The 24,827-nt window shown below is 42.9% G+C and overlaps 1 protein-coding gene across 2 annotated transcripts in view; it reads left to right on the forward strand.

Annotated features, from left to right (window-relative positions):
* Positions 1-24,827, forward strand: part of LOC122084072 — a 65,681-nt gene that overhangs the window by 39,605 nt on the left and 1,249 nt on the right. For both annotated transcript variants that reach the window (XM_042652108.1, XM_042652107.1), the window contains exons 7-9: positions 896-1,153; positions 1,526-1,595; positions 13,312-13,499. In XM_042652108.1, coding sequence (XP_042508042.1) covers positions 896-1,153; positions 1,526-1,595; positions 13,312-13,499 — 516 coding nt within the window. The remainder of the gene's footprint in view (positions 1-895; positions 1,154-1,525; positions 1,596-13,311; positions 13,500-24,827) is intronic.

Consider the following 24,827-nt stretch of genomic DNA (forward strand, 5'->3'; position numbering starts at 1 on the left):
ACGAAGAACAGGGGGTGGCTGTCTCTGGAGAGTGGAGGGTTGGGGGGAGGGGCTGACGATAGAGTTCTAAGTCTGGGGGTGTAGAGGTGGGGCTGGGAAAGGGGAGGCAGGGCTGGGTTCTACCTGGGGCGGGTCGGGAGGGTTGGGGGAAAAGGGTTGAGGGATTCCAACAGTTTGAACCGTTGGAGGGGGATCGGACATGGGAGAGTTCAGGTAATCACAGGGGTGGGAACGAAATCCTCCTCGATTCTTCTTCAACAATAACTTGTTTTGATTTCCAGTTTCTGCTAGTTTCTATTTTCTAATAAATTCTCAGTTTCTATTTTGATTTTCACTTGCTACTCTTTGATACAGTTGCTGATTTTTATGTAGTTACTAAATCTGAAACTTATTTTCAGCAACTTCCTAATTTGGTATTCTTTTGATTTCTCCAGATCTAGCCATTGGATTAACTCCAAACTTTGGAACCTTAATCTATATTTTCTCTAGGCCACTCGATAGAATTTGGATGAGATCAGGGTCACCTTAGTCATATTGCTGGATTTCTCTCCAGTTTGACTTTAACTTCCCCTGCTGTTCTAGGTTTCTTTTGGAGTCTTAACCTAAACCTTAGGAGGTAAAAACCAATCTGGGGTGGTGGGCTAGTGTGATAACAAAGAACTCATGTTGGCCTCATTGATTATGTTTCCAAAATGCTGAGTGGTCCAAGGATGTTGAATATGCTTCTAGGTGATTTCCAGTAAAATGGGAATCTCAAAATATGAGGAAATCATATAACAGATACAATACCAAGTATATCTTGAAAAATTAGTATCCTATCCTTATTTTTATCTTTTCCTTCGGTGAATATTTCTCTTCTCTGCTGTCATTTGAAGGCTTTTGATTGATTTTTCAGGTGGAGGTGCTTGATCCTATGGTTAAGCCATGTGGCAAAGAAAACACAGGTGTAAAGGTTGCTGATGAAAATGATATGTGGAATTTTCACTTGCATGGTTGTGAAGCAACACCCATAAGAGATCATCTGTTTGTCCCTTTGAAGTCCAATGGGCAAGATCCTGAGAAAATCCAAGCTGTAATGGCATCAAAGGGAGATGAATTGTTACGGACTGCTTTGAAATTGCTTCAGAAAAAACGAGATGATCTGGTTACTCTGGTATGTACTTTTATGACAGAGAACTGTAACATGTAATGTTAATTGTGGTAACTGGTTGAAGAGGTTTTTATTTGTAAATCTTTAGATGATGATGGCCTCCTTTTTGGTGAATGTAACCATGATGGATACACAGTGGCTGGAGGCATTCCGATCAAATTGTGATGGCCATCTAAGTGTTTTAAGATTTTCTTTTGGTTATAACATTCTTTTGACCATGATTCATATTAAAATTTGATTGTGGTTTTTTCTGACCTAAGTGACTGTTCAGGGTGAACTATTGATTATTGAGTTACCATTTTCCTTCTTTGGTAGTTATAGAGCTCCCAATTGTGCTCATCTTTGTTATAAACAGAAGTTTTCCTCTCTTTACAGTCTCAACAGAAATGTGACCTGGAAGATGACATTGCTCAATGTGAGAAGATCCTCCAGACAATTTTAAGTGGTACAATTCAGTTCCTTTTTTTTTTTTTTATTTATTTTAATTGCCTATCTGTTTACATTTGCATATCATAAGCAATGATAAGGCAGCATGAAGGTCATTCTTTTTTTTTCTTTTTTGAGTGAATAAATAATTCATTACCAAGAAGCAAGGAAAAAGAGGGGAGGAAACTCTTATATGGTGAGATTAGAATTAAGTTGGTTCTTTGAAAGCGTTTGATGTAGCGGAAGCATGTAGGGTTCACCGATTCAAACACCATTGTGATTTCTTTGGTTTCTAAATTAAAGTCAAAAGAAAAGTCAAAGGTTTCAATTGTGTTACAAAAACCTAGGGTTTTAAACTACACACATTAAAATGTAAAGGAGATAAACCCCTCAAATGGTAGAAGGATTGAGAATTACCCAAATTGATGCAGGCACACAATATCCATTAATTTCAAGAAGTGTGAATTATAGTCTCTGTTAGATGGGGTAATGACTTGTGTAAAATATGACCCCAATCATCTTCTTTATTTATAATAATTGAGAGAAAGTTCTAGAATATTACAAGGACCATTAAACCTCTTAAGGACCTAAGGACCCGTTTGGAATCTGACATTTTCCCTAAAACCAATTATTACAACACTCACCCTCAAGTTGGTGCATAAATATCACGTATGCCCAACTTGTAGACAATTGAATGAAACATCTTACTGCTAAGACCTTTAGTAATAAATCAGTCAATTGGTCACTACTAAGAACAAAAGGCACAATGATAAGACCCATATCTAGCTTCTCTTTGATGATGTGTCAATCGATCTCCACATACTTGGTTCGATCATGTTGGACTAGGTTGTGAGAAATACTAGTGGCAGATTTATTGTCACAATAGAGCTTCATAGGAAGAGTAGAAGGGACAACCAAATCTGTGAGAAGACCTTGAAGCCATAGGAGCTCAAAAATGCCATGAGCCATAGTACAGAACTCTACTTCAGATTTTGAACTGGCAACCACGGCTTGCTTCCTACTTTTCCATGTAACAAGGTTACCACCAACAAAGGTGCCATAACTTGTATTAAACCTACGGTCATAAGAGGAACTGCCCAATCAGCAGCCATGAAGGCCTCCACCCTAAGTTGATCATTAGGAGAAAAAAAGTTGCCATGTTCTAGGTCAGATTTCAAGTAACGGAGAATATACAACACTTCCATATAAGTTGAGTAGGGATCATGCATGTACTACTAACCAGGCTAACGGCAAATGCTATATTAGGGCATGTATGAAAAAGATAGATCAAGCACCCCACTAATCTCTGATATCTCCCCTTATTCACAAAGTCATCTTCCTTGCTACTCAGGTGACTGCTAGCTTCAATAAGAGTGTCTGTCGGCTTAGACCCTAACATGCCCGTCTCAGAAATAAGGTCAAGCACATACTTCTGTTTAGACAAGGAGATACCACGAGAAGACCTGGCAACTTCAATGCCAAGGATGTAACGAAGCTGTCCTAAATCTCTTATCTCGAATTCCTTACCCAAGTATCTCTTGTGGCAAAAGATTTCTGCCAGATCATCACCAGTAACAACAATATCATCTACATAGACTATCATGATAGAAATCTTCACACCAAATTTCATGATGAACAGAGTGTGGTCGACGTTTCTTTGAGAGTAGCATGTAGCAATCATAGCCTTATGGAAATGCCCGAACCAAGCATGAGGGAATTGCTTCAGGCTATAGAGTACACGGTTTAGCGTGCACACCTTCCCTTGGGTTTCGGAGAAAGTGAACCCAAAAGGAATATCCCATATACACTTCCTTAAATTTCCCATAAAGAAAGACATTCCTCACTTCTAGCTGCTGGAGATCCCAATTTAAGTTGGTGGCACAAGCTAAGATAACACGGATTGTGTTCGTCATAGCAACTAGAGCAAACGTCTCTTGGTAGTCAGTCTAAGTGAAGCCCTTGGTAACAAGTCTGGCCTTGTACTGATCCACTGTACCATCAGTCTTCTATTTCACTGTGAAAACCCGCTTACAACCGTCTTCTTTTGTGAGGAAAGACACTAAATCCCATATGTCATTCTTATTTAGAGCCTGCATCTTTTCAACCGTAGTTGCCTGCCATTGTGAGTCTGCACTCGCTTCTTGCCAGGTATGGGGAATTAACACAGAGGATAGAGAAGACAAAACTTTAGTAAAAAGGAGAAAGTGAGTCATAAGAAACAGTTTTAGTAATAGGATGAAAAGTACAAGAACTAGTGCTTTTACGAATAGCAATAGGCAACTCAAAAGACGGATCGACAAAAGAGAAGGAGAATTACTTTGGTCCAAAGGGACAAGATCAGAGCTTGAGAGGAGACAACTGGCATAGTAGAGTAGATGCTGGATGTGTAGTCGTCTGAGTCTGTTGTCTACGACTATACACGCGCATCTCTGACCAAGGTGAAGAAGGACCACTCTCCCCTTGAAACGGGATACCGACAGGTAGTATGTTGAAGAGGTGGCACATCTTCCACAGTGGAAGGAGACACCCCCTGAAGAGGTGTCGTAGTGTAGTTAGACGCAAATTCGTGAAAGAAAACATCCATAGTCACAAACCAACGTCGAGTAGGAGGATGAAAACATAAATAGCCTTTCTGAGTAGGAGTATACCCCAGAAAATTGCACTGGAGACTAAGAGGATCAAACTTTCCATAAGGATGATGATCGCAAGCATAGCAGACATTGCTGGATACTTTGGGAGGAACAGGAAAAGCAGCAGAACCCTGGAGGAGATCCAGAGGAGAGCAGGAGGAATGAACCCAAAAAAGGCATTCGGTTGGTCAGAAAGGCTGCCAGTGAGAATCGCATTAATCCTGTATTGGGGAGGGATATGCATTTAAAACATATGCGAGCATGCTACCTCACTAAGGTTGCAATTCTTACGGTTACCAACCCCATTCTGTGCTGGGGTATCTACATAACTTATCCAATGGATCATCCTATAAGCGGGAAGGTAGGCTTGAAAGGGCCATTGGAAGTATTCACGGTCATTGTAGCTTCGAAGGATCTTGATGCACCGAACGGAGTCAAAACCATGTGGTGAAACTGCAAAAAGAAATGGAAGGTCTCACCCTTGGTTCATTCCATATAAACCCAAGTGGTCCGAAATAACAATCAATAAAAGAGACAAACCACTGATAACCATCGACAGGCATATAATGGAATGGACCCCAAATATCAGAATGTATCAACGGAAAAGAAGTGGCACTTTTATTTCAAGAAACGAAGTAAGTGATCCGAGTTTGTTTGGCCATTACACATGCCTCATAAAAAAACTTACTTGAATTACAATTTTTAAAGGAAAAAAGCCTAGCTAAAGCTCCCGGAGGAGGATGTTCCAACCGATGATGCCACTAGAGTAATTCAGAGACGGGAGGTGATGTAGAGGATGTTTGAAGAGCCTGACCAGAGACCAAGGCCGAGTTATTATCAAGAAAATACAAACCACCACACACCTTATCAGAGCCAATGTTGCCCTGCTACCAAATCCTGAAAAAGGTGACTCTGCAATTAAGACCTGGAAGTAAGACTACTAATGGACAATAAATTAGTAGGAAAAGAGGGAACATGCAATACAGTAGAAAGGGCTAAAGGAGTACAACTAACAGAGCCCTTTCCAAAAATAGTGGAACAAGTCCCGTTAGCCAACTTGATCTTACCATTACTAGGACTAGTGGTGTACTGGGAGAAAATTGACAAGAAACTTGTTATATGATTGGAAGCCCCGAAGTCTATAATCTAGGGGGTAGAAGGGACATACAGAGTATGGCCACATAAAGAGACATAACTCAGAAGGGGTGAAATGTGCAGAGCTTGCAATAGCAGCTGCAGGAGAGTTCACATGTGTCAGATTGCGTTTGATGGTAGTTAGCTCAGTAGATGATGTTGAGTTGTAGAGATGCTAGGAGCAGAATCAGAGTCTGCGACCTCAGTATGGTTGGCCTGACCCGGAGTACCGGCATAACCCTTCCCTCGTCTTTTACCAGATGTATCAGCAAGATGGCCATGAAGCTTTTAGCAGTGCTCCTTGGTATGACGCTCATTCTCGCAATAATCGCACTTCACTGGAGCTCTGGTAGAGGAGGCCCAACCAGGACTAAAAATGGGTTTTACCAATCTTGGGAAAGAGGTGCAGCCATTTACAAAGCCATTCGTAGAAGTTGTATACTATTAAGTTTCGCACGGGACGTAACCCCTATGCCACATAATGGGTGATAAGACTCCTAAAAAAAGCACGTTTGTTAAAAATAGGAATTGAGTAAGTTCAAGAGCAAAGAAACTATTTCAATGGATTTGAATCACTTAAAAATTACTTATGCGTTCGAGGAGGAAGTAGCAATATTACTCATTAACCATAGGAGTGAGTGTTGTTGAATCCGGGAGCAGACAGTAAGCGTCTTTATTATGGCGTTTGAATTCTGTCTCGCTTATGAAGTTTTCAAAACAAGCCGATACGATAGGCATTACAATACGAAGGGCTTTACTTGGAGAAATAGAAGGAACATGTATCACATGTGCAAAATCTGTGGACTAAGTGTTGGAGTCAAGTGTAGATCTCTTAATGGGATTAGGCTGTGGAAGCATAGTGGTACGATGGCTATTCTCAAGTTGGGTCACAACTATGGCTTGATCCAAGGTAGGAAAAGGAATACAACTTAGAACCTGCCAGAAAGTCATGGCCCGAATCTTGTCCTCTAGTTTCTGAAAACTGGTGGCATTTGCAAGGGTGGAAGGAGTATACTTCTCATAGAAGACCAGTTAAGTCCACAGTGTGAGCAGCTTATAGTAGTATTATGACAGTGTGATCCCTCTCTACCTCAGGTTGCGAACCTTCTAATGTAGTTCGATGATCTGAGCATCATTTTCCGCCTAGGAATAGATATCCTGGACAAACTTTCAGATCTTTGCAGTAGAGTTAAGGAGATAGCCACATGAAAGTTGTGGTTGCATGGAGTTGGTGTTGGCACACTTCCACTTGTCAATATCAGGACCAATGGTCGGATGCTTTAAGGTTCCAGTGAGGCACCCGTAATAGCCACGACACTTGATGGAGATGCAGATCGAGCGTGATCACATAAGGTAGCTTGTGCCATCAAGCTTGATAGCACAAGGAGGAAAGGTGGGAAGAGCTGAGGTGTCTCCACCAGTGGAAGCAAAAGAGCTGATAGAAATGGTTACAACTCAAGGGGAATGTGGTAATGGAAGAGGCACCGGTAGGAGGTGGAAGAAGCACCAAAAACCAAGAGGGAAAAGGCTAAAACTCAAAAATCGATAAAGGGTGAAAATCCTATCAAATCGATTTTGGGGATAGCTCTGGAATGGAGTCCTGAGATTGTAAAGTGGCTAGTACATACCACTACAAGGATAAGGAGCACTAATCACAGCAAACATTAAGATGATCGGAGCATCGTGTAGGGATAAAGCACCCTAATAAGAAAAAATTGATTTTTGGGGGAAAAACCCTGAAAAAATAAATAAGGAGTTGGATCTCTCAGATCATTGTAGAAGAGGGTCTAAGAGCCCAGGGGAGAAGGGAGTTGGAGGCTAGTGGCTCTCTTGGTGGTTTAAGGAACTACCAGAGAGAGAGAGAAGCAAAAAAGGCGCAGATTGAGGGAGGCGCAGAGATGGAGAAAGGATGAAACCCTTAGGGTTTTGGATCTAAAGGGTCTGACACCATGGTGGATGGGGTAATGACTTGGGTCAAATATGACACCAGCCCTCTTTATGTATAATAATGGAGAGAAAGTTCTAAAATATTACAAGGACCATTAAAACCTTTTAAGGACCTAAGGACCCATTTGGAATTTGACACTTTCCTTAAAACCTATTATTACAACAGTCTCTATCATGGACATATTAATAGATCTAAACTTAATCAGACCTACTAATAACTTCCAAGGCGAAAATAATCTTACCCAAACTAACTAAAAATCACATCATAAACTAACACGTTTAAAAAATTGGTCATAAGTCTTCCCTTGTTGGTGTTAGATATGTAACACAAAACGAACTATTTTTTTACCTTCCAAAAGTAAGCCTAAATAAAAGGGATGGGTCTTCGCATCGGAAGAATTCATATCAATTCAGTACCCTTAAACTCATCTGGAAGCTTGTTTCCAAACAAAACAACATTTGGTTTCTTGGGTTTATTCTTCCCTTCTCCGAAATGACTTCCTTTGGACTGTTTTCCCCCCATTCTAATAGCACAATATCCTCAAGCTTCCTCCTCTAACTCTTACAACTATTCGTTCATCCATCTCTGATGGTCTCTCTACTTCCCTATGGCTTGATAACTAGCACCTTCCTGGGGTTCTCCTATCTGTTCTGAGTTCTTGTACCATTACCCCTCCTATATTCCTAGAAACTCCCCTGTTGCCTCTATCATCTCTCATGGAAAATGGTCCCCCTCACCCTCTGGCACCTTCAGTTCCTTCTCGGCTTGGAACTTCATCCACTCTCACTATCCCCTTGCCCCCTGGCGCAAAATCATCTGGTTCCCTGGTCACGTCCCCCCGCCATAGCTTCACTGCCTGGATAGCCCTTTCCAATTCCCTTCCCACACATCTTCCTCCTCTCTAGACACATCCATGTCCCCTCTTCCTGTTGCCTTTGCTAGAATGGCTTTGAAGACTCTGATCACCTCTTCTTTAGTTGCCCTTTTTCCCTCTTTGTCTTGAGAAGAGTCCTCAAATGCTGCTGGCCTGCCTCTAGATGTATTCTTGGTCTTCATAGGAAACAAATCTGGGTTGACATGACTTTTGCTGGATATTCAGTTGTGATGTGGTGGGCAAGCTCGCCTTTTGCACCACCATTAACCATATCTGGATGGAGAGCAATCTCCGTAGATGACCTCCAACTCTCGCTCCTTGGAGATGATTTGGAATGCAATCTTCTTTGATGTTAATTCCAGGCTCAGTTTGTTGTCTCTTGGTGCCTCCCCTCATCTCTTTTCCCCCTTCTTCTTGATGGCTGTCTCTGGCTCTACATCGGCCTCCTCTCCCCTTTCTTTCCCCTTTGGGGGCTGTATATCCTTCTCTTCTTGTCTTATTGATTCAGCCAAAAAAAAAGAAAAGGTGAGAACATATGAATGAACTATAGAGTTAAGTTCTATTTATTGCAATTTCTATGGCTTTCAGTGCTACATGTCTATATCAGATTTGTGCCTTTTATGACTAAATGGTTGACTATACTATCTGATTCTATACATGTCATTCTTATTTTTCTACTTTTTCAGCTCAGCCTGTCTGCCTGAAAGCTGGCCCAATAAGCTGTTACAGGGTTTGGTGTGATATTGCAGTGGCTAGGCTAGGCACGGGATCCTGACCTCATGGGCTAGAGTACCCCTTCCTGGACCCCTGGTCTGATGAAACAACTATCCTGGATGGACTAATATGCTAGGCTTTGGAAGTCGAAGCCTAGGAAGAGATGTAGCCCAGATTCTAAGGTTGTGGGGTCTTTCTAGGCCTGTTTAAGAATACTATAGGTACTTGTGCCAAAAATCAGCTCCAAGTTAGACCATAGTTTGAGGCCTTTAATTTCGGTTTCTTAATGTATTGGGCCAATAATATAATAGTAATCTGTCATTAACTGGTATGTGTGATTAGTTTAGAAGGAGTCCTTATCAGTCTTATTTCTTGTCTTAGAAGTCAAGTTGAAAATCTTAATTAGAGTGATGTCTTTGTTGTTGAGAGTATAAATTAGTAAACGCACCCATCAGTTTCATGTTTTTGGAAATCAATGGATTGCTGATTTGTTTTTGAGTTTTGAAAACTTGATCAGTGAATTTGGTGGTCAGTTGGATACCATTGATTGAGGTCAAGCGAGGGGCTGAAGTTTATGTTTGACACCTAGTTCTATATGTAGTTTTCTCTGCTCCCACCTTATCTCCTTCTTCCTCCCCTTCTTTTGCTATCGATTTCTTCGGACTCCTTTGCTGGTTGTTAGTTTAACTTCTGGTAACTGTTTCTTCTTCTTCTTCTTGCACCTGTTTAGTTCCTCTACTGTCCTTGATGATGCCCTGTTTTATCTCCGTTTTGCTTTACTTCTTCTATTCATATCTCCCAGACTATTGATTAGATTTCTGTCAAACTTTGTAGTTCTGATTTTGATATCATTCTCTGACAGAATTGAACAATAAAACCATGTTGTAAGCCTCTGATAGCCTCTTTCCTTGCCGCTGCCCTGTTTTCCCTAATATATACGTCAGGAACTGTGGTATGAATTCAGTATCTTATTCTTTTACTTATCTGTATTAAGACTTGTGAAAGGAAAATAACATGTCTTGTTGCTATAATGCAGCTGAATGGTGGGGGTTGTATGGGGGTGACGCACAAGAATTGAGGAAAATAGCAATCAAGGTGCCGTCCCAAATATGTTCCACATCCGGTTGTCAGCGAAATTGAATTATGTTTTTGTTCATCCAATCCATGAGGGGGACCTAATTGGGTTCTCAACATCTGGCAGATTTGGTGTATTTGCACTACAATATCAGGTTGAAGATGCAGCGTACGCATGGGTATGGACAATGACAGGGACCCAAGAGAGGTCGCTAACATTTTTGAGGTGGAGTTAGAGGAGGAGGATCCTTGGGTGGAGTGGGTGAGGGATAGAAATGAGCCGATGATGGATTAGGCTGATGGTAGGCTTGAACCCCATATAACCAGTTAGATGGGTTTTGATGTGGATGAGTTATGGCTTTAGAGGGTCACATACACTCACACACCCTAACCATCCAAGCCCGCAATTGGCAAGGAGGATGCAGAGGACAACCTCGACTGTACCATACTGCCATTCCAATGGTCATTGTAATGCCTCGGTGTCATTAACCTTGGCACAATATTGTCCTCTTTGGCCCATGGGCCTCAAGGCTTTAAAACACATTGTACCATGTTAAGGAGGCTAGAGGTTATCAACTAGCCCAACAACCCCCCTTTAGGCGATGTGGGACTAAAATTTGTATACCTTCACTAATCTTCCAAACAACATTGGTACTAAGCCTTCCCCCTTAACAATCTCTCAGGCAGGTTTGGTACACTTGGCGTATCTTGCGTGTCACATTCTCTCCCCTTTGAGCATAGAGTCCCGCTGTGGCCCCACACGCTCTAGTATATCCTATAATGCCCTGGTCCTATTAACATTGGCACAATATTGTCCTCTTTGGTCATGGGTCCTAAGCCGTTAAAATGCATTGTACCATGTTTAGGAGGCTAGAAGTTATTAACTAACCAAACAACATTCCACTAGGAGATGTGGGACTAAAGTTTGTACACCCTCAACGATCTTCTAAACCCCCTGGTACTAGGCCGCCTCTCGATGGGGACCCCTCAACAATTTCCCAGGTGGTCTAGTACACTTTTTGTTTCTTGGGTGTTAGTCATACTTGCCTACCATCATCGTTTCCTATGAAGATGATGGTGTCGACGATGATGATGTTAGTGATAGATATTGTTCCCTTTGAGAGGAGGATGACTAGGTAAAGGAGAAGCGGGAGCCAATTCGATTCACTAGGGAGACCCAATTTTGGTCATGTGAGTATGTGACATAGGATATAGACCACGGTGTGTATCCATCCTCACATGCAGGCTACATTAGAGGGCCTCATCACCAGTTCCAACTAGAAGAGTAGGCTGATTTTAGTAACGTTGACATTGACATGGATAGCTTGTCTACCACAGTATGTAGATGTTGGTTGTGGTGCACCCCATCCTTTGCCGTAGAGAGAACCAAGTTGGAGTTTAATGCATATGATGGCTGTTGTAGCGGTTTCATTAGCGTGAGGGGAGCATACATCTTCATCTGTTCCCAATGCTTATAAGTATGGCATTCACTCACAATTACAGACTGGATTGTCCTTTGTGAACAATATCTTCTCCTACACTGCCCGCCAACCGTACATGACTTTACATAGTGCGGTGACCTATTCCGTACGATAGATTACCTCCAGTATGTAGATGACGCCATTTACATGGCAGTTATGGAGGACTTCAAGCATTTCTTCTGGCACACTATGACATAGCTTTCATTGGTCATAAAGTCGGAGGAAAATTGGTGTTGATTCCAGCTTTCCATAAGTGGGTTCGATCCTCCACGTCATAGTCATGGTATTAGTCATTAGGATGAGGGGTCCACTTTGTACTCATGTATCACCAATTCACCAAGCAGTAGTGTATTGTTGGGACATGGGATTTGGGTCTCTACATGTCAAGTTACATGTACTTTGTTGATGGAGGGCCGGTAGAGAAAGTTAAGAAATCCTTGAGAGAACTCAGAGTTGTAGAGGTGGAAGAGAAGATATCGCACAAGGGGGGGGGGGGAGGTCACACAACCTAGTCTTGCACCATACCTGGCACCAAAACATTCAATTCAATTCATTCTCAAACATCTGCCTAATAACTTGGGTTACATGCCTTTATATAATAAACTAAAATTAAAATTTGCCTAATTAAAATCTAAAACTGAAATTGAGACTTCTAATTACTTCCTAAAATCTTAGACTAGCAAAATAGAAACTTAAAACTAAAATTGAGACTTCTAATTACTTCCTAAAATCTTATACTAACAAAATAGAAACATAATAAAACTAAAATTGGAAAGTTCTACTAGTCAAATATATATCCCCAAAATACCCCAAAATAGAAGATTACATAACTTTCCAATTAAAATAACTCAATATTTCCTAAGTAAATCCAAAAATATGTTACTGATCCCAAAAATCCAACTGGACCCAGTTCCTTGTGGCCGAGATTGCCTGAAGGGTCGACCTGGTTCAACCTCTAGTCTGAATCATTTGAACTATTTCATAATTAGTCAATATTATGTTTCTTCATTCATGGTGCAGAATTTACTTTCCTTTTTTCTCTTCAGTACTAAAAAAATGTGTAGAGTAGGCAATATAGTGCACAAGTTATACAATAGGGCTCGGCATATACTACCAACCAAGGATCAAACCAAAGCCACCACTCATTGTGACTCTTCTTGCAATATAAAGGTTTACATAAGTTTATATAAGGCTAAAATAAGGTTTCCCCGAAGTAAACATGGACGCTTGCCTCTCGAAATGGCCGTTCTGGCAAAAAATGCACTGTTTCGATGAAATTTTGGCCATTTCGGTCAGGATGAAACGAGACCAAAATCTGAGTTTTTGAACCTTTCTCAGATTTCTGTCACATTCAGTCATGTAGTGAACCTTTGTCAGCATTTTCCCTTGAATTTTTAGCCATCCCTTTGTTTCAACCATTTTTGAAAATTTTGATATTTAATGAATTTTCAATCTCTTTTATTCACCGCATGATGTACCCCTTCATTGCGGAAACTTGATACAAGCAGGAGAACCTGGGCTCTCTGTTCACCAAATTTTAGGCCTGTACTGAGCTGCCATGTGGTAAATGCTGGAGCTGTACGGGGAAGGTGACTTTGTCATTCCTCTCACACAAAGTTTGAAACTGTTACATCTGACCTGTTTAACACCAAAAAATAAGTCATTTATTTCAAGAACATCTCTGAAATTTAATGTTAAAAGGGGAGTATGAATTGAAGGATAAGGAATTGGATATTGTAAAATTTATCGGTATGGTTCCCTGATGAATTAGCTCAATATTATTTAGCTCAGTATTTTCTTGAGAGGCGACCTATTCTAATGATTCTTTTCTCTAATATCTGTACACAAGTTTCCATGAATTCCTTTTAAAATCTTTGTAGGTGGTGAAGATGATTTGATATTAAAGATAGAGTCCATACTGGAAGTTTGTAGGGTTGCATGTTCAAGAGGGACGACTACCCGAACTTATGGTCCAACCCAGCTACATGTGGAGAAGCAAAGTTCATCTCAATCCCTTGATAGCAGGAGATTGTCTGAGGCCATTCTTAATTTACAGGATCCATGTCAGGCAAGTAACATGAAATTCTTTCACTTTTTGATACTTAGATAGCCAATGTTCCCTTTATGGCATTTTGTTTTTAAGCAGTGGCTATTTCTTTGTGCTATATTCTGATGACGTATTATATGGTAGTGTTGAACAGATATTTTTTTGGATGAATAAAGTAATTAATTCAAGCCAAACAAGAGAGGATATACAAGGGGGAAAAAAAGGGGTGGGGAGAGAACCAAAACTTAAGCCTACAAAAGAGGCAAGCCAAGCAAGAAAGGAAAAAACAACAAAAGCCGAAACCCTCTAACGGGGGGCAGCACCCTATGGAATAAGGGGGTACATCAAGGGGGGGCTATAATGTCTACTGGAAGGCCCCAGGAAGCAACAATCAGCCTGTTCCTTAGGGAATTAGTGACACTTCGGTGGCAGAGGGATCTGAGCTTGGAGCAAACATCGAAGTAGATGGCATTCCAAATCTTATCCAAAGAGTGGGAGTTGAAAGTCCATCTACAAATGTTTCGCTCCATCCAGATGTGGTTGATGGTCTCACAAGAAGCTAACTTGCCAACAATGTCGCATATGGAGGAGCCAGCAAAAGTCAAGCCAATCTGTCCAACAGATGAATATGCACGGTCAACAAGAACAAAGGACTCTCTTCTAGATAGAGAAGGAGAGAGTGCAGGTGAAGAAAAGGTGGTTGATGTCTTCAACACCATTCTGGCAAAGGCAGCAAGATGGGAGGACATGGATGTGATAGTAAAGGAGGAAAGATTGCATGGGAAGGCAGTTGGAGAAAGTACGCCAAGCTGTGAAGTTGTGATGAGGAATATGGCCCTTGAACCAGATGATGTTGCTCCAAGGGGTGACAGGGCTAGAGGATCAATAAAGTCCCAACCAGAGGCTGAAGAGAAAGTACCAGTGATGAAGGGGAGCCAGATAAATTTATCCTCTCTTCCAGGTGACTGGGGAGAGGAAAGGGAGAGAATACCAGAGATCCGTAAGAAGGGGGGATGGAGGGGGAGACCACCCAATGGTAGAGATGATGGAGGCGACAACGGCCGATCTGTCTAAGCTTGAAGAGTAAATAGCTCTAGGGGTAACCAGGGAAAGGACAATTTCGGAGGGATGCCAAGGGTCTAACTAGAGGGAGGTAGACTGGCCATTGCAATGGAAAAAGAGATAGCACTGAGGGGCAGTGGGGTGGAGGCAGAGTATTTTCTTCCAGATCCAAGAGGCATTAGAGGGAATGGGGGCAAACCAAAGGAAATTGTGCTCGTGGGGGGTGGAGAGGACCCAATCTACCCATATACTATTATGTTTAGAGACAATTTTCCAGATGAGCTTAAGAATACCAATAATATTGGCCTCTATGATTCTTCTCAGCCCAAGGCCTCCCTCGGATTTAGGGATATAGATTTTACCGCAGCTCAAGGGGTGAAGGAACTTGGTGGAGTCCGTACCTTTCCAGAGGAAGGAGAAGAAGAGGCCTTCTATAGATTTGATGATAGAAGTAAGGACGACAAAAATTCCAGACCAATAAAGATATATGAATTGGAGAACTGATATGATGAGGGTAAAGCGACCAACATAGGAGAGGAGCTTGCCTTACCAAAGCTACAGCCTTTTTCTCAGGAGATCAAGCATTGGGGAGTAGTGATGAGCAGCGAGCCTAGAGGCGATCAACGGCAAGCCCAAGAATTTGACTGGGAGGGACCCTATAGAGAATTCAGTGAGGCCAAGGAGATGGGATTTGGAGGAATCAGAGACTCTGGAGAGGAAGAGACTGGATTTAAGAAGGTTGATGCGGAGGCCTGAAAGACTTTCAAAGAAGTGAAGAGAGGACACAATAGAGGAGATGGAGAGTGGGTCAGCATTGGAGAAAATCATAAGATCATTTGCAAAAGCAAGATGGGTGAGCATGTGAGATTTGCATTTTGGTGATAGGAGAGATGAGATGGTGGTTGGTAGCAGATTGAATTTAAGGCAGACATACCTTTGCCTGCATTCAATCTGATTATTTAACCAAAAATCTGATTACACATTCAACAAATCATATAGGCCAAAATCCTATTCAGATAGATTTAATCCCTAAACGAACTAATGGATGCAATGATGTGGCTCTTCAAATTCAAAGCCTCTTCAAGACAATAAGCACTTCTCTTCCAAGTGGAAAATTCGAAATAACAGAAAAACTAAGAACTAATAATTATTCCTAAATCATAAGGGAATTTTTTTTTTACACGACATACCTTACCATTAGCTGTGGAATCTAAATGTTAGTGGAGCTTTTACACCTCTTCTTCCAGGTCCCATGAAGAATGCATTCTTTACATCAAATTGGTACAATGGCCATAGTGGCTGGCCAACCATAGAGGAGGTTTAACTGAATTTATCTTTGCCAAAGGAACAAATTTCTCTTGCTAATTCACATTTTATGTCTGCATATCGTTTTGATGCAAATCTAGCTTTATATCTTCCAATAGTTCTATACTGATATTTTCTAATAGTTCCATTATAAACACCCATCAACAGACCACTTGAACCGTCTCACATGTACCATTTCCCATTGGAATGATATATCACACCCATCTACAGCCCACTTGAACCTTCTCACGTGTATTATTCTTTTCCAAGGCTTTCATTTCTTGACACAGCCTCCTTCAACTTTCATGAGCAAGTGGCTCAGGTTCAGATTCCTCTTAATATATGACCTAACCCCTTTCCTAACAGCAATGGAAAGTTGTAAATCACTGATAGAAGTGCTAGGATCAGCTGGGAGAGTACCTTGCTTGGGGGTCTGAACACAATTGCTAGAGTAGTATTCATTTTGACCTGAAATTGTACATTCAAGTTTCTGCCATTATTCTGTACCTGGTTCTGATTATTAGGATTAGGTTTACATCTCACTATTTTGCATTTACATATACCCTGGCTTGTTTTCTCTAGATTCCCATATCAGTTTAGTCAACCCTCTATTTTACTGAAGAAATTGATAATTTCTGTTTTATTTGATTGCACTGATCCCGGGGGATACTTGCCTGAAATTTACTGGGATTTGGTTCAGAAGATAAGAGTTATCAAAATTCTTCCCTTAATTTCTAATCTGGTTGTATTGAGTTTAATAATCAGTTAATTCACAGGGATAATGTGATATCTATTAACAGGGTGTCATGGCATATGGTGCACATCTTGTGGTTTGGATTTAGGTTTTAATTATTACTTCCCTTGAACATCTAGTGGTCGCGGGTTTGAGTTGGGAAACAGCCTCTCCGCGAAGCGGGGGTAAGGCTGTATACATATGACCCTCCCCAGGCCTTGCAGTGGTGGGAGCCTCATGCACTGGGTTACACCCTTGACGCCCTTGTAATTGGCTGATGTACAGTGGCAACCATAACTTGATGTAGATCATCCTAGATTTGGCATCTCTTACCAAAGAAGGAAGAAGAAGACTGAAGACCGGACAGCTGGCCAGCATTAGTCCTTCTTGAACCAGTCAGATTTGGGCTGAGCTGGCTGCCCATTTCGGTCCAATGTAACCTGAGTCTTGTTGGGTTATATTTGGAAGTTTCTTAAGTACTTATAGGAGTTAAGGATCAGTTTCAGTTAGAATAGGAAAGTGTTAGTTTGTTAGCGGCAAGTTAGTTGTTATAATTTTTTTTTTTTAATAAACAAATTCATTACCAAGGAGAGAAAAATATACAAAAGGAAGAAGGGGGGAGGAAAGGCTTAAGCCGACAAGGAAAAGTCAACCCAGGGGGGAGAAAATATATCAAAGCAGCAACCTAAACCAATCTATCAAGACCAAAGGGATACAGCCAAAAAAAGGGGGGGATGAGGGATTTGGAGGGGGACATCAAGGGTGGGAGATGGTATTAACCTGCAAGTTCCAGGAGGCAAATATGTCTGTTCCTAAGGGAGTTTGGGATAGGGTGCATGAAGGGATTGGATTTTGGAGGTAACATCAAAGTAGATGGCTTTCCAAATCTTGTCTGGAGAGCGAGAGTTAGAGGACCATCTCCAAATGTTTTGAGGTCACCGGCCTGCTCGGTGTCCTCATCAGATATGGTCTCATCTGGTCTATGGTCCTCATATTTATGGTCCTGAAAACCCTTTTGGTCACCTTCTTCAGGGGTTTGCTCTCCCACATAAAGATTCCTATTGGGATACTCTCTAGAGAAGTGACCAAACCCGCGACACTTGAAGCACTGTCGTTGCCCACTACTCTTGGGTGCTTCTCCCAAAATTCCTTTACCCTTGTTGTTAAATTGACGCTGTGGTGTAGCAGGGGGTTTTTGGTACTCCATCCAGAGGTGATTTATGGTTGCACAAAAAGCAATCTTACCGATGGTGTCACAAATGGAGGAGCCCGCAAAGGTCATGTTTATCCAGATCCATTCCCTATCAAAAGGGAGAATGAGTCTGTTGGAGGGCTAACATCTAGAGAGGACATGTTTCCAGACGAAGGAAGAGAGGAGGCATGAAAAGAAGTGAGGATGTCCTCAGAACCCTGGGGGTAGAGACAGTAGGAGGGATTGGTGGGGATGTGGCATTAAATGAGGAAGGATTGGGTAGGGAGGCAGTTGGAGAGGCATTGCCAGATAGGAAGCTATGGCGAAGGATATGGCCCTTGAATCAGACGAGATTGTGCCAAGGAACCACAAGACCAGAGGGTCTGACAAAGGACCAAACAACGGCGGAGGAGAAAATCCCATTGGAAGAGGGTAGCCAAGTGCATTTGTCTTCCCTTTCTCTATGCCCAGAGGGAGCGGAGGGAGGGACGACCAAAGGTCAGCCAAAGGGGGGAGGGAGGGTGAGGCCCTTGAACCAGACGAGATTGTGCCAAGGAACCACAAGACCAGAGGGTCTGACAAAGGACCAAACAATGGCGGAGGAGAAAATCCCATTGGAAGAGGGTAGCCAACTGCATTTGTCTTCCCTTCCTCTATGTCCAGAGGGAGCGGAGGGAGGGAGGACCAAAGGTCAGCCAAAGGGGGGAGGGAGGGGGAGGCCGAGATAATATAAGGGAGATAGAAGCAAATTTGGGGAAACCAGAAGAGTAAGTAGTCCTAGGATTGATCAGGTAGGACAAGATGCCCGAAGGGTGCTAGGGGTCCATCTAAAGGGAGGTGGACTGGCCATTTCCAATAGTGAAGGAGATGGCATTGAGAGCAATGGGTTTGAGGCTGAGAATTTTTTCTAGATCCAAGAAGCATCAGGAGGGAAAGGAGCTGGCCAGAGAGAGTTGTGGTTGAGTGGGGACAAATGAATCCCATCAACCCAGATACTTTTCTTCTTAGACACAATTTTTCAGATGACCTTGATGACGCCCATAGGATTAACCTCTTTAATTCTTTTAAGCCCCAGACCTCCTTTAGCCTCGGGGAGGCAAACCTTTTCCTAACAGAGAGGTCGGAGAAACTTAGAGGAATTAAAGCCCTTCTAGAGGAAGGAGAAGAAGAGTCCTTCAATGGATCGTGGAGGCAGGGAGGACAAAAATGCTAGACCAGTAGAGGTATATGGACTGAAGAACCAATCTGATGAGGGTGAGATGGCTAGCATAGGAGAGTAGCTTTCCTTTCCAAAGCTAGAACCTCTTTCTCAGAAGGTCAAGTATTGGGAAGCAATGATGGGAAGAAAACTAGGAGGAGATGAGAGGGAGACCCAAGTATTTGATAAGAAAGGATCCTAGAGAGAATCCCGTGATCCCGAGAAGGGCTTGAGACTCAGAAGAAACACCAGAGAGGAAAAGGCTCGACTTGAGGAGGTTAATACTGAGACCCAAGAGAGTTTTAAAGGAATGAAAGGAAGACATGATAGTGGAGATGGAGAGGGGGTTAGCCTTGGAGAAGATCATGATGTCATTGGAAAAAGCAAGATTAGAGAGAAGGGATTTGCATTTCAGAATAAGGTATATGAGATGATGGTCGGTAGCAGATTGAATGGAACAAGATAGAACTTCTAGAGATGGGGAGAAGAGAAAAAGGGATAGGGGCATCCTTGCCGAATGCCACGCCCAGATGGGAAGTAGCTTATCGGGCTTCCATTAACCAAGATAGAGAATCGAGGGGAGGAGATACAAGAGTGCACCCAGTGGACAAAGGAGGCGGGGAGGGACATGTGGAGCAGAACTTTTGAGATAAAGTTCCCGCTTAGCGTGTCGAACACCTTGTGAATGACAATTTTGAGGAGGGCAATAGGAGAATGGGATTACGGTCAAAACCGTGGATAATCTCGTTGCAAAAGATGATATTATCCGCAATGCTCCTTCCAACGATGAAGGCGGATTGATTAGAGCTCACGAGAGAGTTGATGAATTTATAAATCCTACTGGCGAGGATTTTGGCAATAACCTTGTAAAGAAGATTACATGGAGAAATGGTCTTGAAATCATTAATAGAAGCTATGCCATCTTTTTTGGGTATGAGGCAAAGAAAGGTATGATTGATTCCACTGATCTGGCTGGCGTTGAAGGAAAAACTCTAGACTGCAAAAATGAGGTTGTTATGAATGATATTCCAGCAGGAGGAGAAGAATCCCATAGTAAAACCGTTCGGGCCGGAGTTTTTATTGACTTTATGGGAAAGGATAGCCGAGAGAATTTCATCATTGGAGGGAATGGATTGGAGGGAAGGGAGGAGCTCATCCGGGATGTTTGTTGAGGAGGTTGTAAGGGGAGGGGAGGGGAGGGGAGGGGGAGAGGGGGTGGGAGAAAGATCCCATGGAAGTGAGAGACAACTTTAGATTCGATACCCTTAGGGTTGATGATCTCGTTTTCGGAAGAGGAAATAAGTTTGGGGATGGTGTTGGCATTGTTTCTGGATTTAAGAGAGCGATGTGAATATGCAGAATTAAAGTCACCAAGGTCTAGCCATTTGATACAAGCTTTTTGGCGGAGAAAGCTCTCGTCTTGAGCCAGATGCAAATAGAGGTCAGAGGCAATGACTTTTTCTTCCGCGGCAAGCTCAAGGTTAAGGAGCTCAAATTAGATTTTGGATTGGATAGAGTGGAGTTTGTCACGACAATAGGAAACATGGGAGGAGATGTTGCTGAAGGTGGAAGAGTTTCAGAGCTTAAGAGCTATTTTGACATTCTTGAGCTTTTTGGCAAAGGCAATGAGAGGAGAGGAGCCGGGAATAGGAATGCACTAATCACTTTGGACAATAGGGAGAAAATCAGGTGAGAAGACCACATGTCAAAGAACTTGAATGGCTTTGGGCTAAACGAGCGGAAGGGGAGGACATGGATGGAGATAAGGCTATGGTCAAAGATCCTTGGGAGACCAAAGCAGGCATGGCAGGACGGGGAAGGAATTAATCCAAGCTTTATTGACAAGGCCCTATCAAGCTTGCAACACGAAGGTTACCAGATCTTCTGTTGTGCCAGGAGAGCTTGACCCCCGACTATCCTAGATCAATGAGGTTAAGGTCATCAATGAACCCATTAAAGGAGTTCGCCGCCTAGGAGTCAATGCAGTTATCCCCATGTTACTTATGACTAAAGCGAATAACGTTGAAGTCTCCCACAATTCTCCAGGGGCTGGATCCCATGGGGGGGGCAAAGGAGAGCAGGTCGGACCAGAGGAAGCCTAAAGGATGCACAGTTGTGGGCATAGATGGAGAGGAAGCAAATGAGGGAGCCGGAAGATGGGAGCTGGAGGATGGATGGATTGGGCAAAGATGTGGAGGGAAGAGGGATCCCAGAGAATCTAGATTCTGCCAATTAAGTTATGGAGATAGTTAGAAATAAAAAACCAAGAAGGGGCAATGGAGGAAGCAATCCAAGGGGCATTAGCATCAAGAATCCGAGTTTTAAGAAGAGAGCAGAGATTGGTATGGGAGGAACGAATATGGGACCGGATGTCAACTTGCTTGGACGAGGAATTAAGACCTTGAACATTCCAGATTGTCTAAGGGATCATTGGGAAATAGGGTGGTGGGCAACAGATGCTTCGAGGAGCAGGGGGTCTTGGAATGAGAGTGACGAGCAAAAGGGGGCCTACAGCTATACCTAATGATGGGGGAGGGAGTGAGTGCAGTGGTCTTGGTTCTGGAGGAGGACCTAGTGGTGGTGGTGGTGCCTTTCTTTTTTTTTTGGTGGATGGAGACAGAGCAATGGGGTGGGGCTTTGGAGGGGGAGGGGAGGGGGGAGGGGAGTAGGGATGCCGATTGACCCAAGGGAGGGGGTGGGGAGGTCAGGTAAGATAGTGGTGATAGTGGAGGTTTTAGAAGGGGGGACCAAGCAGGTTAGGGGAGGTAGCAAGGGGCAGTTGCAAGGCTTCAGGGAAATCTTCCAAGGCTGCTGCAGGAGAGGCCTGCATAGGACCATCGTAGGCACCCAAAGGGGTCGATGAAGGGTGTGCCGTGTCCATAGAGGAGGGGAGCCTAAGGGGCTTGATGGAGAACCCTTAGGGAAGGGAGGGGAAATCAGAGTAGAGAGGGGGGAAAGGAGAATCACACTTCATTCAATAATCAAAATCGCTCTCTAAATCTTCAATCGATTACAACTAATATATAGGAAAATAGGAACATGAAATTAGAAACTTAACTGAAATGAAAACTAGCTTAAACTAGGAAACAACTATAAAAAAGAAACCAAAGCAAGGAAGTAAATCCTACTCCTACGTTCAAATCTGAAAAATAAAAACATGAACTAAAATACTAAGTAAACTACTAATTTTATTTCCAACCCTTGTTGGACCAAAACCCTGGGCTGGACCGGTTCTTCTTGGCTCTTGGCTTCCAAAGTCGGTCATGCTGGTCCAACCAAGAAAGGGCAGCCGTATCTGCATTAGAGCTAGAATGAGAAGTAGTAGTAGTGTCTGTGTTCAGAGTGGTGAGCACAAGAGGTGCCAGCTGACACGGGGGAGGGGCGACGGGGCCTTCCAAGGCCGGCGGTAGCATGTTGTTGGGTTCTAGAAGCACAAAATCACTAGTTGTAGGCTTAGTCTATGAATTCCTGGAATTCGAAGAGAAACCTTCCAAGGTCGAGGCTGTAGTAGAATCATGAGAATGGCTGGTCAAGAGGACCAGATCGTCAGGGTAGTCTTCTTTAAGAGAAGCAGAAGCAACATGAGGCGGGCGAGGGTAGGCGAAGTGTTTATCGACGTCAAGCGATGGGCGGCAATGATTAAACTCCTCGGCTTCAAACTGGGAGAGAATTGATCAGAACTCAGAGGAAAAACAATAGGAGAGTTAGGTGAGGAGGAAGGAGGTCGTGGGTTGTGGATGGATGATGTGGTTGGGTCGGGCAGGGAAATGGAGTTAGTGGGAGGATTCTAAGGAGTTCGGGTTGAACTGGTTCCTTGGGTAAAGAGGATGGTTTGAGGGAAATTTGGAGAATTTATTAAGTAGTTGCACGGGAAGTAATTGGTTCAAAGGAATGAAAGGTGATTCATGGGCGGTCCGAACCAAATGGGTTGAGACAGAAGTAGAAGGGTTTAAAGGAGGACGTGAGAGAGGGGAGGAAATTAGGGATTTGGCTAAGGAGGCAGAAACGGCAGGGAGAGGAAGCAAAGGAGGGAGGTAAGTGGGAGAGGATGGATTAAACGGCTCAGAGGTAGGTGAACATCCAGCCTGGAAAGCTAGAGAGAGAGATCCCTCGCATGGAGTAGCGTGAAGGCCTGAAGCGCAGTAGTGGCGTGTGGGCAAGGTAGTAGAATATCAGTTCCATCATCAGAGACAGGCGGCACGAGCATCAAGAACTTGTTCAGACTAGAGGGTAAAGGCATCTTCGAAGGACCGGAGGTCCGAGATACCAAGTCGACAGGAGGTTGTGAAGCAGCGCTTAGGTGAGGAAGGCTGAGAGGGGAGAGTAGGGGGGAGAGGCTAGAGGAGCAGAGGGGGGGTAGGCAGCTGTCTTAGGAGGGAGTGGGGCCAACGGCGAAGGCCGCCGCAGGGGAAAGGGGCATGGGAAAAATCAGGTCATAGAGGGAAAACCTACAAGTACATAAAAAGCAGTGATATTTCTCTTCATTGAAAGAGCTAGTGTGGGAGGTAGGGTCAATTTGTTATTTGTTTTAGTTGTAGTTATATTAGGAAACTAACTTCTTGTTACTATCCTAAATTGTTTAAACCTTTCCTAGTTGGGATTGGTCTAGTATCAGCCTATATATATGGTTGATTATTGGAAGCTTTTTACTTACGTATGAATAAAAAAATAAATAAATAAATTATTGCTGCTGCAACTAATTCCCTGAGAAAGGCTTACATTAGTTGAGAAGACTGCGGGTGAGATACCCAAGGACTCAGATAGTCCAATACCCCACCCTCAGCACCCACCGAAATACCCTTCCTTCCCTCCTAACACTCCTATCACTCCATAACTACCCCTCCATATCCAGAGGTTATTATCTGTTCAGTTACAAGCTTATTTCTTGCTCTGAAGGACTCCTGGAGAGCGAGCTCGAAGGCTGTTATCTCCCATCTTTGAACTCAGATTCAACAGCCCTTTCAGGGTTTGTTCAAGGCCTCAAGGACTTCACTTGACTTCTGTTTGGTGCCAGTCAAAGCCCTCTGGCTGCAGCTGCTGCTGAAGATCACTACAGTTTCCATATTTGAGGTCTGAGCCTGCATCTGGATCTCCATATCCTGCAACCTGATTGAAGAACCCTTTTGCGGTTTTAGTGGACATCCCAAAGGAGGGACTCGACCAGAAGAAGGGCCCCATCTGTTGGCTGGATTCTCTTCAACAGGTTCTGTAACTTTCCTTTATTAAACTTCTGAAATCAAGAACCCTTGTATCTCCCAATCTGACTATCAACTTCCAAAGATATTGGGGGGTTTTCCTTAGCACCCTAGAGCTTACCATCGACCCATATCTGACCCCATTCTGAACCCTCCATCTCCAACCGCAGGCTACCCCTCCTACAGTTCTAATTTGGGTTTGATCTCAAATCTGGTTTTCATATTCCTGTGCTATATGGTCTCGTTTTATTGTAGCTTTAAGGGACAACACTGGGGGTTACTGATCTCTCAAGACCCTTACATACATTGGGAGCTAAAAGGACTAACGTCTGATCTAAAGTCCGATTATCGAGTTTGTGTGGTCATCTGATCAGGTTGATTTGATATATGTTCTCTCAAGGGACACCTCTTTACTGTGTTTTCAACTTCTGAGAGTGCCATCTTTTTCTTGGAATGCTGCACAGATTTGCAGCTCTGATTGTCAAGTTTTGGTTCAAGTTCCAAAACACGAAGACAGATTTTCACACTATAAATTCATTTTTATTAAATGAAATATTACGCTGTTAGAATTGGAAATCCACAGTATTTGTTGGACAGTTGACTGTTATGTCTGTTATTCTCATTTATCGTATTCGGTGACAAATTCTCCCAAGGAAGATATGGA

This window comes from Macadamia integrifolia, chromosome 7, assembly GCF_013358625.1.
Source record: "Macadamia integrifolia cultivar HAES 741 chromosome 7, SCU_Mint_v3, whole genome shotgun sequence".
In the NCBI taxonomy this organism is placed as follows: Eukaryota; Viridiplantae; Streptophyta; class Magnoliopsida; order Proteales; family Proteaceae; genus Macadamia; species Macadamia integrifolia.